The following is a 13,316-nucleotide window of genomic DNA, read 5'->3' on the forward strand; positions in this document are numbered from 1 at the left end:
GACAAGGCAATTTGCAAGATTTTCCTTAATCAGGGATGGGTGGGGTGGCGGGCGTGGGGGTGGGGAGGTTTTTAGTTTTTGCCCTTCGACTTTCAGAAATCCCGAAAAAAAAAACAAAAAAACAAAAAAATGTCTTGTAAAATTTCACAAGTCAAACTTTTGCTTTAAAACAAAATTTTCGCCAAGCCTTGGCTTGCGGAATTGTGTCATTTTTTTTTTTTACTGAGCGGTGTTCGAACCCAGAACTTCGGGATATTTTCGATCACTTTTTTAAGTGAAGGGCAAAAATTAAAGACCATCGCCTTTGAAGGGAAATCTATGCAAAAAAACACTATTATTTCCTCTAAATGGTTATTTGGCACTTTATAAACTTTTTTTTAGTTTTATGACCCTTTTACAAGAGATCTGAAAAGTTATTTTCTTCTATTCAATTTGTAAGAGACCAAGAGATCATATTTCTTCTAATTTGCAACTGTAGATTGTAATAATCTACAATAATAGGTAATTGTTAGGTCAAATATGTAGTAGGCCATTATAAAATGTTTTAGTTTTATGACCTTTTTACAAGAAATTTATCTTTAATTTTTACACATAGGAGATCTAGAAAATAACAAATAAATGATCTGGAAATGTTATTTTATTATATTCAAATTATAAGAGGACAAGAGATCTCATTTCCTCAAAATAAAATAACTTACTGTAATTTGTTAGTTAAAATAGATGTGTTCTTATAAAAGTTGTTTATATTATCAATGCACATAATATTAAATATTACTTCCTTTGTTTAATTTTACGTGCCTTATTAATTTGATTGTGTAAAAGTTAAGAATGTAAAGAAGATTTTTAAATTTTGTGATTATTGAGTTCTGAATAATAAATTGATATTACATATCAATTGTCCCCCTATTGAAATTATAAGTATATTATGAAAACATAGATTAAAAAATAGAAGTAACCCAACGAATCTTGTGATTTTAATCATGTCATGTTATTTCTATAAGGGAAGGAATGTCGGACTTAAAACTTACTAAATGTGAAAAGTTGTCTTTTTTTTTTTTTTTTTTTTTAACACAATCTATAAAAGAAGATTTTTTTGAGTTCTGACTTTATCCTTTTGAAATCATGTATAAATTGCTATCAAGAAAAAAAGAGGATTTATTTTTTTTTTAAAAAAAAGTATAATCCGACCTACCGGATTCGAACCAGTGACCTAAGGATTTCAGCAACAACTACAGTCCTCCGCTCTACCAACTGAGCTAAGGTCGGATGATGCTTGATGTCACTCTACATATCTATATATTAATATTTATAGGAACGCTCAACCTTTTTTTTTTTTTTTTTCTTTTTTCAGTCAAACTATGCGAAAATAATCCTTATAGAAAAAAGTTCAGTTTCTGTTAAAATATATACTCCTACAAAATTATGCATTTTATACGAAAAAATCATAAGCTTGTGGGTTCAGTTTTTGTTTCAAATTTGATTTGAAATATTGTAAAATATATATTAGCTCTTTTTTTAGTTGACTTTGTTAAAAAAGAGATAGTACAATAGTAGTTTTCTATTTTGCTTTTTTAGAAAAAAGCGAATTGAATTTTAAAGAAAGATTCGGCGGGGATTCGATCCCACGTATAGATAAAGTCCAATGGAAGGGTTCGAACCAGTTTCTGTTAAAAATATATATTCTTCTATATTTTCCAATAATTGCGGGATTATGTGGGTTAAAACTCAACATTTTATACTACGTAAATGGGGAATATTTTGTTTCGGACGCTTGATAACTTTTGAGATAGAAATGTCCATTTCATCCTATCGGATTACACCACGGGCAAGCAACCAAACTCGGCATATTCAGTTTCACTCTAAACAACAACTTTTAATGGTATGATTGAGTGACTTAAGACATTAATTTGCTAAATTGACATACATTAACCGTCTAGCCGAAGAATAAAAAATAGTTAGAAAGGAGCTATAACTTCAATGAATGATGGTCCAAAATTCTCGTCCTAGATATCCATTTGAAGCAATTCAGATCATTAGTCTACCAAAAGACTTCGACAATGATACAACCATCATTTTCATCCCAACAGTCTTCAAGTTGCGAATGTCTGTTTGAACTTTTTGAAATTGTAAATGCAATCAAATTTTAGCATTATATGAACATTTGAAAACCCCTAACATAGTAAACGAAGTAACCAACAGAACCAAATTGATTGGTATTTAAGTTTTAGGAGTTCAACCTATAAAGTTTTTAGTAATGAATATATTGTACTTCTAAAATTATGACTTCAACTACTATTTATTGCACTCTTAATAGATTTTTACACATAATTTTATATGCGCGTCGAAAATATTGAGTTCATATAATCGCAGCTATATATTTGCTTCCGCCCCTGATAACCTAACACTATGCAAATTTGCAGAAGTTTAAATGATAATTGAATGACAAAAATTTTACAAAGATAACGGTCAAGTTATCACAAATGATTAAATAAAGCAGTCTGGTGTACGAAGCTTTAATTTGTTCATGCACACAAGGTCTAAGAAAGAGTTATCCCGATGCAAGTATATATTAGTGGATATTCTACGCGACTCGAAGTCGTGACTATAAGTCACACGGAAACATGAAGCTTTAGTTCGTTACTCAGAAGGTCCCCAACTACTGAGAATTACATTTAATAAAGTCATGTTTATTTTTATTTTTAACTTTGTAACCACACAATCACTTAGTTATGCCCAGTGGCGGAATTAGGAAATTTAATAAGGGGTGTCAAAATATTAAAAAATATATGTATACGATGAAATTAAGGAGGTTCAACACATAGTATATATCCATGAAAAAATTCTTTTTATGTATTTTGAATGTACTTTTCCCTTGGATGACACCCCAGATGCATGTGGCTTATGCCTATATTACTTCAAAAGTAACCCTACTAATATACAACCAACAAATTATCAGTAGCTAATTGCGTGCAAATCAAAGCCAGGACTTATAAATTATGTAAAAATAACTTTATCATTACCTCCAAAATTCATCTCCTCTTGCAAAGGGCTAATGGTTAAAAGTTAAAACCCTAAAAAAGATGTGGGGTAAATAAAAAAAAGATAGAGTAGGAGACAAATATGGAACCCAAAAGGGTCCAAAAAGAACAGCCTTAAAAACAGAGAACTTGGTTGGGACTAAAAATTTACGTTAGGTCAGTGTTATTGTTTGGTTTCAGTCTTACAACCCGTGACCACGGCACTCAATAATTGAAATGTACAACTTACTGTCTTCCTCTAACGTTTAATTTTCTACCACCATTAAAATACGCAAACATTAAAGTTTCTGACACATCCTTGCTGTCTCCTTGCTGTTTTCTCTCTCTCTCACACACACTTTATGATTGTGGATAAAATAATGTATTCCCTTCTCCCTCCTCCCATCCATGTTCTTCACTAAATTAAATCTCTGCATTCATTGTTTCACCCACTTCAACAATTCTTTTTTCCTTCAACTGTCAGTAATTGAATACAAAAATATTTCAAATTTTGAGTAGTCCAGTCCATCCAGCATTTAATCAAATCTCTAGGATTCGAGCAGTGAAGGAAGTTGAAGAAGTTTAATGGAAGTCTTTTCGTCGGAAAATAAAATTGTGTAAATAAAAAAAAAATCATTTAATTTTATGTGATACACTTTAATAGGGTAGTTTTCATTAAAAAAATAATAATAAGTATAGTGTAAAACAAGTCATAAATAATTTTACGGCTATAAATCATTTCATTAAAAATAAAATAGTTATTTTAACAAAAAATTCTAAAAACATAAACATACCATTTCGAAGACGGACCAAAAGTGTATGAAATAAATTAGAGTAGAAGAGGTAATGATTTGTTAAATACTCTGGACATAAGAAAAAATTCTCGAAATCGGGGTTTAGGATTTTAGTCACCTAAAATAGAAAGTGTTTTACTCTCAAAGTGAGATCGTTTTAGTAGGAAGCATTTTACTTATCAAAGTGAACTTTCTAACGTGAATTAAAATTAATCAAACTCTATAGCAAATACACAATATCAACAACAACATGCCCGGTGTGGTCCCTCAAGTGGAATATGGTGATCGGCGGACAAGATGTAGGCATATCTTACCTCTACCTTTATGGGGTAGGAAGGCTGTTTTCGGTATACTCTCAGCTCAAAAGAAAAAAATAGTGACGTGACAACAAATCAAGGTAAAAAGCATGGTATCAAGAGAAATATGACGGCAAATACACAATATCGAATGAAAAGAAAAAAAATCAACCCATTGAATTTGAACATTAACGTATTTTACAGTATTATCTTCTTTTTTGCTTCCTTCCTTTTGTATGTTGAGTAACATTTCTACAATGAAAAAAAAAAATTCAAAAAAATAATGAAGGAATTTTAAAGCAAAACAAGAAGCATCCACAACTCAGACCATGCGCATATTTTCTCAACTATCCTGTCTCTCCATATTTCCCCCATTACCAATTAAAAAATTAATATTCCTTTCTCACATGTACAACATAAGCTCTTGTCCACCCCGAGCCGCTTCCTCCTCCAATCACATTCTGCCACCTCAGCATACAACTCTAGTAGACCCCACTTCCCCTAACTCTATATACATTTTTAGTGTAACATAATAAACAGAGTTGTCTTGTCAAAAGAACAGTCCAACACATCCATAGCTGTCTCCCACATTTACGCATTTCCACGTAGCTTTAAGAAGCCTTTTTCTTAGCTAGCAAATATATTCCATCCACGTGGCCGCTTCTCATTCGCTTGAAACTCTTGACCTTCGATACGACCGATTTAACTTCTTTGTCAAAGCATGTAACACTTGCCACGTGGCATCACCTTCAACCGTCCGATCATGAAACAAAAGGGCCCTTGTAATTCTAGGGTCCCATAACTTCTGTTGTATGATGCTTAAGTTGGTCGATGCTACATGTTCAAGAACAGAATCTAGTTTTCCGACGTCTTTCTCCGCCACCGTGATCGATATCTCCGACCATGGTACGGCGGAGGAAAACGGGAGGTCGATTTTGTCGGCAATTATAACCGGTACGCAACCTAAAACGACCGATTCCACGAGTCGTGGACTCCATGGGGCCCACCCTAATGGACATAAACAAAAGGTAGAACGTAATATCTCTGATTGATAACCGGCAAAACGGTGACGTTTCAGGTAGAATCTCCGATCATTTCCGTATTTTTTTAATATAACAGTACGGACTTTCCTGAAAATGAAAGGAGAAGAAAAAAATGGGTAAAGGGTCATATTAGACCTTTCAATTTAAATGAGAACAAAAAGATGACGTTGACAATTTCTTAAACTAGTCGTCAAATTATAGATTGTTTCAATCGAACACCTAAACAAATAATAAAATATTCTTGTAAGACATTTAACTTTTGAGTGTCTTCTCAAATGTTTATTAAATAGTAAGTTAATCCCATTAAATATGTCATTTCTGTACATATCAGTCTCAATTAGAAAATGCGTGGCTAATTGAGGGGTATGAACATAATTAAAGGAGATGATATGTTTTAAGTGATTAACTTATCTACTCAATAATTCTAAGACAAGGGTATATCAAAAACAACATCTATATCTCTCAAGATAGGGGTAAGATTTTCGTAAACTCTAAAGCCCAACAAGTCGCACTTGAAATTATCTTAATCTAATATTGTTTTTGTTGTAGAGCACTTGAAAAAAGGGCAGCAAAATTTCCAAAACTAAAATCGAAAGTGTCTAATCGAAACAATTTATTATATGTTCAGAAACAAATTTTAGTTAAAGTGTCTAAACAAAATTTCATTTAATCTCTTATCCTAATTTATGTGACACGTTTTTCTTTTTAGCTTATCTTAAAAATAATGATACATTTTCTTATTTGATAACACTGTAATTTTAAATTTTTCTTTTACGCTTAACGGATAATTTAAAATACTCAAACATCTTTGATTTATTTTAGATCACAAGATTCAAAAATCTTACTTTATTCCTTAAATTCCGTATCCAGTTAAATTATATCAAATAAATTGAGACGGAGTGAGAATTACAATAGCAAATTTAAAGACCTATCAATGTATGAAGCCAAGAATTTACTTACTTGCTGTAATAACGCCCGCTGACATTTTTAGGGTGGACTTCCATTTTACCCCTAAAGAATGCAAAAATATCACGCCGACCATTAACATCCGACGTGGCAAGCGTTTTTCGTACACTTTCCGGTGAAACATACGGTGGAATCACAATATGTTCTGCTCTTTGACATGGATGATCATATTTAACACCAAATGTTTGTAATATAATTGAATTTCTCAAAATTTCAGGTATCCCATCTGCCATAGCCACATCCTCCTATAAAAAACAAAAAAAAAAAAACCATAAAGATCAAAACTTTATCCAAAAAACAAAAATCTTAACAGAACATTCAATGAAAAATTTACTCCTGTCCCAATTTATATATTACCGTTCGGATTTCGAAAATCAAACGCTGTTATTTTGACCGTGAATTCAGATATACAAACTTTAAGACCTGTTTGGCCATGAGAACTTCACTTTTTTCCGAATTTTTTTCCACTTCATTTGAAAATCAGCGTTTGATCATGAAAATTTCAAATGCAACTTGAAATTGTAATTAAAATTTGAAAAACAGCAAAAGACGTATTCACATTATTTTTACATTCAAACAAACAAATACTTTTTGAAAAAAAATATAACCAAACACAACTCCATTCTCAACCTCAAAAATTTCAAATAAAGTGAAATATATTTGATTTTCATGGCCAATCGTCTCTTAAGTTTTTTGAAAAATAATTTACATATTAAAAACTTCATTGAAAGTACAAAGTCACAATAACTAACAATTTAAAAAACATTTGAATACCACGGTCAAAAATTTTCTTATTTAACTTGTAAATGTATCACGTAAATTGAAACAGAGGAGTACTTCATTGGGAAAAAAGAAAAAAAAATCAAATATTGAACTTACCAATGTGTGAAAACAAGACCCAAAATCATGAGAAGCAACAAAGACATGATCTTCACCTAAGCTTCGATTCCAGAAAGGAAATTCCATAGAAATAAGCTCAATAGCTGAAGAAATTAATTTACGAGCATGGCCAATAGCTGGAAATCCATTAACTTTGCTAAAATTGCAAGAAACATAAACTGGTACAAAGAAAAAATCAGCTTCATATGGATCAAATGTTCTAACATCATCATTTTTCAATAAAGCTTTATGTATTGCCACCTCAGATGCAAATAAATGGTTACTACATCTTTCATTTGATAGCCAATCTGTATTGTACCTCGTTGGTAATTCATAAACGTAAATCTTTAAACCATTCAACAAATCTGCACCAAAAAAAAAATATTAATGTCAGCAAAAAAATAGAAGATTAATTAAAAAATAACATTAATGTGAGCAAATTAAATGTACCTTGATGGTGATTTTGTTTGATAGATGATTCAATAAGGGCACGTGAAGCTTTTTCAGAATATTGATGAACGGTTGTTTTAGAAATATTAGAAATGAAAGAAGAAGTATTAGGTTTATGATTGAATAGAAATGAAGCAAAAAAATAAAAAGAAAGTGAAAACCAAAGTAACCATTTGAAATATCTGTAACAAAAATTTGTTCTACCATATCTGTTGTTGTTTAACAACTTCATTCTAACATAAAAACCTCTGTTTTTTCTTGGTTTCTTTGGTTCCATTTTTTTTTGTTCTATATAAACCCTTAAATAAAAGGGTTGTTTTAGAAATTTGGTAAAATGGGGTTGTCGAATTTGGTGTTGATATGAAGTGGAAATGAAGAAAAACAAGGTATTGAAGAAGACTTGTGGTTTGTTAAGAGTTCGTTTTAACTTAAAGAAGAATAAAGAAATGAAAGAATAAAATTTTGACACCTAATTAATAAATTAGTAATGGTTCAAGAAAATAATAATTTAGTATTGGGGTTTGGTTCAGTTTTTGGTTTCCCAAGGAAAAAAAAATAATCATGGAGGTCATGAAGTTGCAGAGAAGAGAGAGGGAAAATGAAGAGAGAGAAAGAGTTGCAGAAAGGTCACATTGTGTTGTAAATGGAGCAGAATGAATAGCGGCATTGTTCAAGGTTTCTAAGGCGGCATTTAATATGTTTTAAAGTTTAATTATGAAAATATCCTTTGAATATGTTTAATTAATTATAATGTTGTGTGGAAGTGTGAGTTTCCAAGTTGGAACCGCTAAAATATGTATGGGGTTATAACAATCCCCTCATTTCATTTTTAATCAAAGATCTCAAATTCAAATTTAAGAATTATCTTTAATAAAGAGCGATTTGCCCGTTAAGTTGGATTTTTTCAGCGCAAATCTGAACTGGTTGAGGGCTCCAGGCCAAAATTGAATACCAGGCGATAAACAAAAATCGAGTTCTAGGAATAGAGTTATCTTTGATAGGGAGCAATTTATCACCAAATTTGAATTTTCTGGCTAAAATCTAAATTAGTCTAGGCCTAAAGCGGATGGCAAATAATGGGTAAAACACAAAAATTGAGTCCTGATAATAAAGTTGTGTTTGATGAGGAGCGATTTATCCGTTAAAGTGGGGTGATGCGAATCTGAATTAATTAGATCTCAAAAATAGATAGAAAAAGCTAATGAGCAATTTACAAGATGGAAGGTCAAACACTCTGTTTAGTTGATAATATTAATGAAGGGAGTTATTTATGATCTCATTTATTATCCACTTTCACATAGATTGGAGTTAATGCTAAATTCTTGATAGAACGTTGGACGGTGAGATCTAGATTAGTGCAATAGTGCAAGTGTGATATTTTGACAATGGATATAGTCCATGAACTTTAGTACTTTCTAATTTGGTCAAAATTTTGAACTTGTTTCTTCATGTATTTCACATAAAGTGTATGGAATGTTATGTAAATCGTGTTATTCTTGTTCAAAGTCTAAATTCAAGGGCTTTGGAAACTACTAAATTCGTTGTAATTTCTTTAACGATTTTAATGACATTTCTTTTAAATAGAACAAGAGCAAATTTTCTTCTAAAATGTGCTTAGTTTTGTACCAACAATCAACGTGAATAACTCGTTACACAGAGTGATCTATTCAAACTTAAAAAGCGAAAAGTGTGTACGATGTTGTCATCAATTCAAGAAATTTATCTAGTTGTGATCAAATCATCTAGACATATTATGGGATTAGCTTTATAATACATAGTTTTTACCCAACAAAAAATAAAAAAGCATATTAGGTTTGGAGATATGTTTCTCAATCTCAAAGAGGAAATAAAGGAGTACTGCTCCCTCCGTACCAATTTATACGAGAGATGGCCTATTTGACAGCCAAACAATCTTTCTTTGACTTAATTTCAAATATAGATTCTTTGAGTATTTTCTAATAAAATTTACATATTTGAAAATTACATAAAAATTACTATATGTCTGCATAATTAATAATTCACGATATCTGAAAAGAATTAAAGAAAATTATAATAAAAAAAAGAACTGTTTGACTCTCTAAATATGTTAACCCTCATATAAATTGGGACGGAGGAAGTATTTGATATCTTTGTTACTTATTTTTTAAGGCATGGAGTATTAAGTACTACTCTCGTCACCTAATCTAGACAAATATTTATGTGGTTAGGTTTGAGATACTTACTTGTAGTTAGTGTTTATAGCTTGAACGAGGTTTTTCTTTCAACCAATTGAATGAGGTTGACTTTAATGGCGGCACTAAGTGTGTTGAAGGATTCATCGAGTTCCTCTCGTTAAAAAAATTATACAGTACAAATAATATTTAAAAAAATGTATATATGAAAATTATTGAATCCCCCTTGATTGTTACGTGTAGTAATGTATTGTGCAAGTTTACATTTTTTAAAATCCTTATTAAAAGGTAAAGTAGTAATTTAGGAAACGATGCAAAATCTAGCAAAATATTTTGAGAAAGGGTGTATCCGAAAAATGTATACATGAAAATTATTGAATCCCCCTTGATTGTTACGTGTAGTAATGTATTGTGCAAGTTTACATTTTTTAAAATCCTTATTAAAAGGTAAAGTAGTAATTTAGGAAACGATGCAAAATCTAGCAAAATATTTTGAGAAAGGGTGTATCTGAAAAGTGACTTTGGGAGACAAACAAGCCAGTTCAACTTTTTCTTTCTCTTTTTTAATTTTCTAATTTAGGAGTTGTACTTAAAAGTTCATATAATTCCATACCCTGAGACAGTGCACATGAGAGGAAAGGGCAGCTATAATAAATTAAATTGACTGGCAAATTTTATTCCTTTGCACTACTACTGTATCTAATTTTTAGTATTTGTTGTTGTCTTATAGGTTGTCCAAACATTGAAAAAAATTCCTTTAATTGTCTGCATGCTCTGTTACTTAGTTGGTTAAAAATCAAACTTCAATGATTTTCATAATTACAATAAAATTATACATAAATTAATATACAAATATAATTGTTGTCTATTGGTTAAACTATGTGGTGTGTGGAAGAGCATTAAGTTTTGATGAACTAAATTCTGACATTTTGCTCCTTTGTTAAGGTAGTATATTCACTATTAAAAAATTGGAATTTTCAATAAAGAGTCGGTTGAAAACGTTTTGGAAAACGAATTTTCGAGGAAAACTCGGTTGGAGTTTTATTATGTTTTAGTAGCAATTATTACTTTGATGCATGCATCAGATACTTATTGATAGAAAAATAATTTTCATAAGAAAGTTGTTCAATTATATTTGATACGAAGAAAGTCATTTTTTATGACAAATATTCTTAATCAAAAGAGGAAAATGACTTTCTATTTATGAACAGAAGTCATTTTCATTATACCTAGCTATCTTAACATTTTACTTCATGTTTTACTCGCTTTAATTAAAATTTAGATATTATTATAATTTCTAGTGCACTCAAAAGTTTCACAAGAACACATTTTAATTTGCTGACATTTTTATATCTTTTTCTAGAATATATTTTCATTCACCAATTAAATACTAGAAATACACCCCAAATCGTAGCGACTCATTTTTCATGCTTATTTCAAATGTGATGACACAAATTAGGACAGGCAAATGACAATTCATACATGCGTATTAAACTTGTTGAGTCAACGAATTAAGGCCACTAATCCACCATACCATATACTAGTATTTCATTGATGATCTAAAAAAATATTAGAAAACTAAACAAACCATAATTGACTAACTCACACTAACATATTAACAGAATTATTATCACCTAATGTTTAACAGATCGGCACCTGAAGTTGTTTTTGCTTATAGTTTAGGCTAACAACATTCTAGAACACTTTTTGTACTCACATTTTACACTTCATAAATTAAAGATAGAAAGGTTGCGACCAAAAAGGCAAAAGTCCAACTTACTCCATCTCAACAGAAAATTGAAAAATTAGGTTGAAAAAAAATAATAAAAAAACAGAAAGTTCAAGCAATGGAGCTAACCTTCTTTTCTAAAGGAGAATAAAATAAAGGAAAAAAAAAATTCTACGAGTTAGACGATTGTTTAGTAAATGACTTTTTATTTTATTTTCTTGCAATTTATGTATCTTTTAGTCGGCGATCTAAATATCTCTTTTGAAAAAATTGAAAATCATATGAAAAAAATATAAAATCGTGATAAAAAAAGTTTGCAACTTATTACAAACATTAGACGATAATTTAATATTTTGTTTGTAAGGCTGAAATATATAAACAAATATCAGCCTCAGTCTAACGTTGACGGTCAAGGTGTTTTTTTAAGGATTATATTTGCAAAATTTTTAAAAATATGAACTGAACGATTTGCATATATCGGCCGTGTTATAATTGTGAAACATTACATAATAATAACTCAGACTAGCCGTTTTTCTGTTATGTAATTAAAACTCATGACAATATTTTTCTTCTTCTTAATCCATGATAGTATTCACTTATAAAATTGAACCTCTAGGACAATGACTAATTTACAGGGATTAAAAAGTGGTTATTTTTTTCCCGAAAATTACACCACCTTATAGTGGAAGCCCATAATATAAATTAAATAAGTCATTAGGAAAGATAAATATTCTTGTAAACTTTTGAGTGCCAAATTTCCAATGAATTAACCACTAAGTGGTGATGCTAAAGAAAATATTCGTATCTTTTCTTTTACTGCCCTTTCTTTTTTTGCTCCCATTTTTTCTTTTATTCCTTGGCACGAGAATGTTCTAAGCAGCATCAATTAATTCACACGTAACAACAACTTTCAGCAAATTAATTAAAAAGTTCAGCCTAATTAAAGTGTGAAAGTGTTAGTGGTATCAAGAATAATATAGGGACCTAAAAGCCTTAAAAGCAGAACATTAAAGATGAAAAGCAACTTCATTATATAAGGAATTAAGCATCATTCAATCCAATTACTTTCGTGCTTAAAACATGAGAATTGGCAAACTTATCAGTAGCGTACTTTTTCTTAATTCTTGGGTCGAACAAAAACTTTATACCTCGATAAAGAGAAACAATAATTATGCTTTAGAAATACTCCACTTTGAGTACTATTTATATTTTTTTAAAAGATTCTTTACCTTGAGAATTTTGAATTTGTAATTTTACATTTGTTCCTAGAATATGTAAATTTTGTTTTCTCAAGCTTCATATTAATACCATGTCAATATATCCCAAGGTGGATGCGGTGTTGCGCGATTGGGTTTATCTAAATCCAAGCCTATTATAATATACAACTTAAATTTATTACAATTGCAACAAATAATAGATCTTAATCCATAATTTTATAAATATAATGAGTTCAATATCGTGACTCTTCAAATTTCAACTCATAAAACTTAATCCTTATTTTGCATCTGAATATGGCCTTGAGCTCATCTTTGCATGCATTTACACAAGAGTTCGGTCAGTAGTGGGGACGACTTTGTCTCCCTCGGAAATAAGAATAGACCCGATTTCTAGCCGATTGCTCCCGTTAGTTAGATAACTGAGAAGAAACTTATTAATGTTAGAGGTGAAAAAGAGAGATCAATGAGCAGTATGGCGTGATTGACGAGATCCTTTTATTCTTAATCAAAACGTTTCAAACTTAAGCCGTGAGAATAGCAAAAAATCCTTATATGGGGCATTTTCTTCTTTATTAAATTTTATACATCGCAAATACAAATTGATCGTATTAATAAACTTCGAATAATAGATGCATAATGCATAAATTGGGGATGAAGATGAAAACAAAGAAAAGTCTACTTGCTCCCATCTTATTCCAAATCTGAATGATTATAGTACAAAATATATTGATTAAATATTGGAAAAAGTCTGAAT

At 30.5% G+C, this 13,316-nt stretch overlaps 1 protein-coding gene and 1 non-coding gene across 2 annotated transcripts; both read right to left on the reverse strand.

The window, feature by feature from the left end:
- Nucleotides 1-1,182: 1,182 nt before the first annotated feature.
- Nucleotides 1,183-1,266, reverse strand: TRNAY-GUA (transfer RNA tyrosine (anticodon GUA)). The gene is given in 2 exon segments: nucleotides 1,183-1,218; nucleotides 1,230-1,266. It is a non-coding gene; the product is annotated as a tRNA-Tyr (tRNA).
- Nucleotides 1,267-4,457: 3,191 nt separating this feature from the next.
- Nucleotides 4,458-8,112, reverse strand: LOC132065371 (probable glucuronoxylan glucuronosyltransferase IRX7). The gene is made up of 4 exons (XM_059458742.1): nucleotides 7,446-8,112; nucleotides 6,996-7,360; nucleotides 6,111-6,361; nucleotides 4,458-5,237 (listed from the first exon to the last, which is right to left on the reverse strand). The coding sequence occupies exons 1-4, from the start codon at nucleotides 7,720-7,722 to the stop codon at nucleotides 4,772-4,774; spliced, it is 1,359 nt and encodes a 452-aa protein (XP_059314725.1). The 5' UTR covers nucleotides 7,723-8,112; the 3' UTR covers nucleotides 4,458-4,771.
- Between the last annotated feature and the right edge of the window lie 5,204 nt (nucleotides 8,113-13,316).

Source organism: Lycium ferocissimum, chromosome 7 (genome assembly GCF_029784015.1).
Source record: "Lycium ferocissimum isolate CSIRO_LF1 chromosome 7, AGI_CSIRO_Lferr_CH_V1, whole genome shotgun sequence".
NCBI classification, from domain to species: Eukaryota; Viridiplantae; Streptophyta; class Magnoliopsida; order Solanales; family Solanaceae; genus Lycium; species Lycium ferocissimum.

Excerpts from the sequence above, each read along its gene's own strand:
- LOC132065371 (XM_059458742.1), bottom strand. The coding sequence starts at position 7,722 with ATGGAACCAAAGAAACCAAGAAAAAACAGAGGTTTTTATGTTAGAATG. Across the intron at positions 7,361-7,445 it reads CAAACAAAATCACCATCAAG|ATTTGTTGAATGGTTTAAAG; the intron begins GTACATTTAATT and ends TTTTTGGTGCAG. Across the intron at positions 5,238-6,110 it reads AGCGGGCGTTATTACAGCAA|GAAAGTCCGTACTGTTATAT; the intron begins GTAAGTAAATTC and ends TTTCATTTTCAG.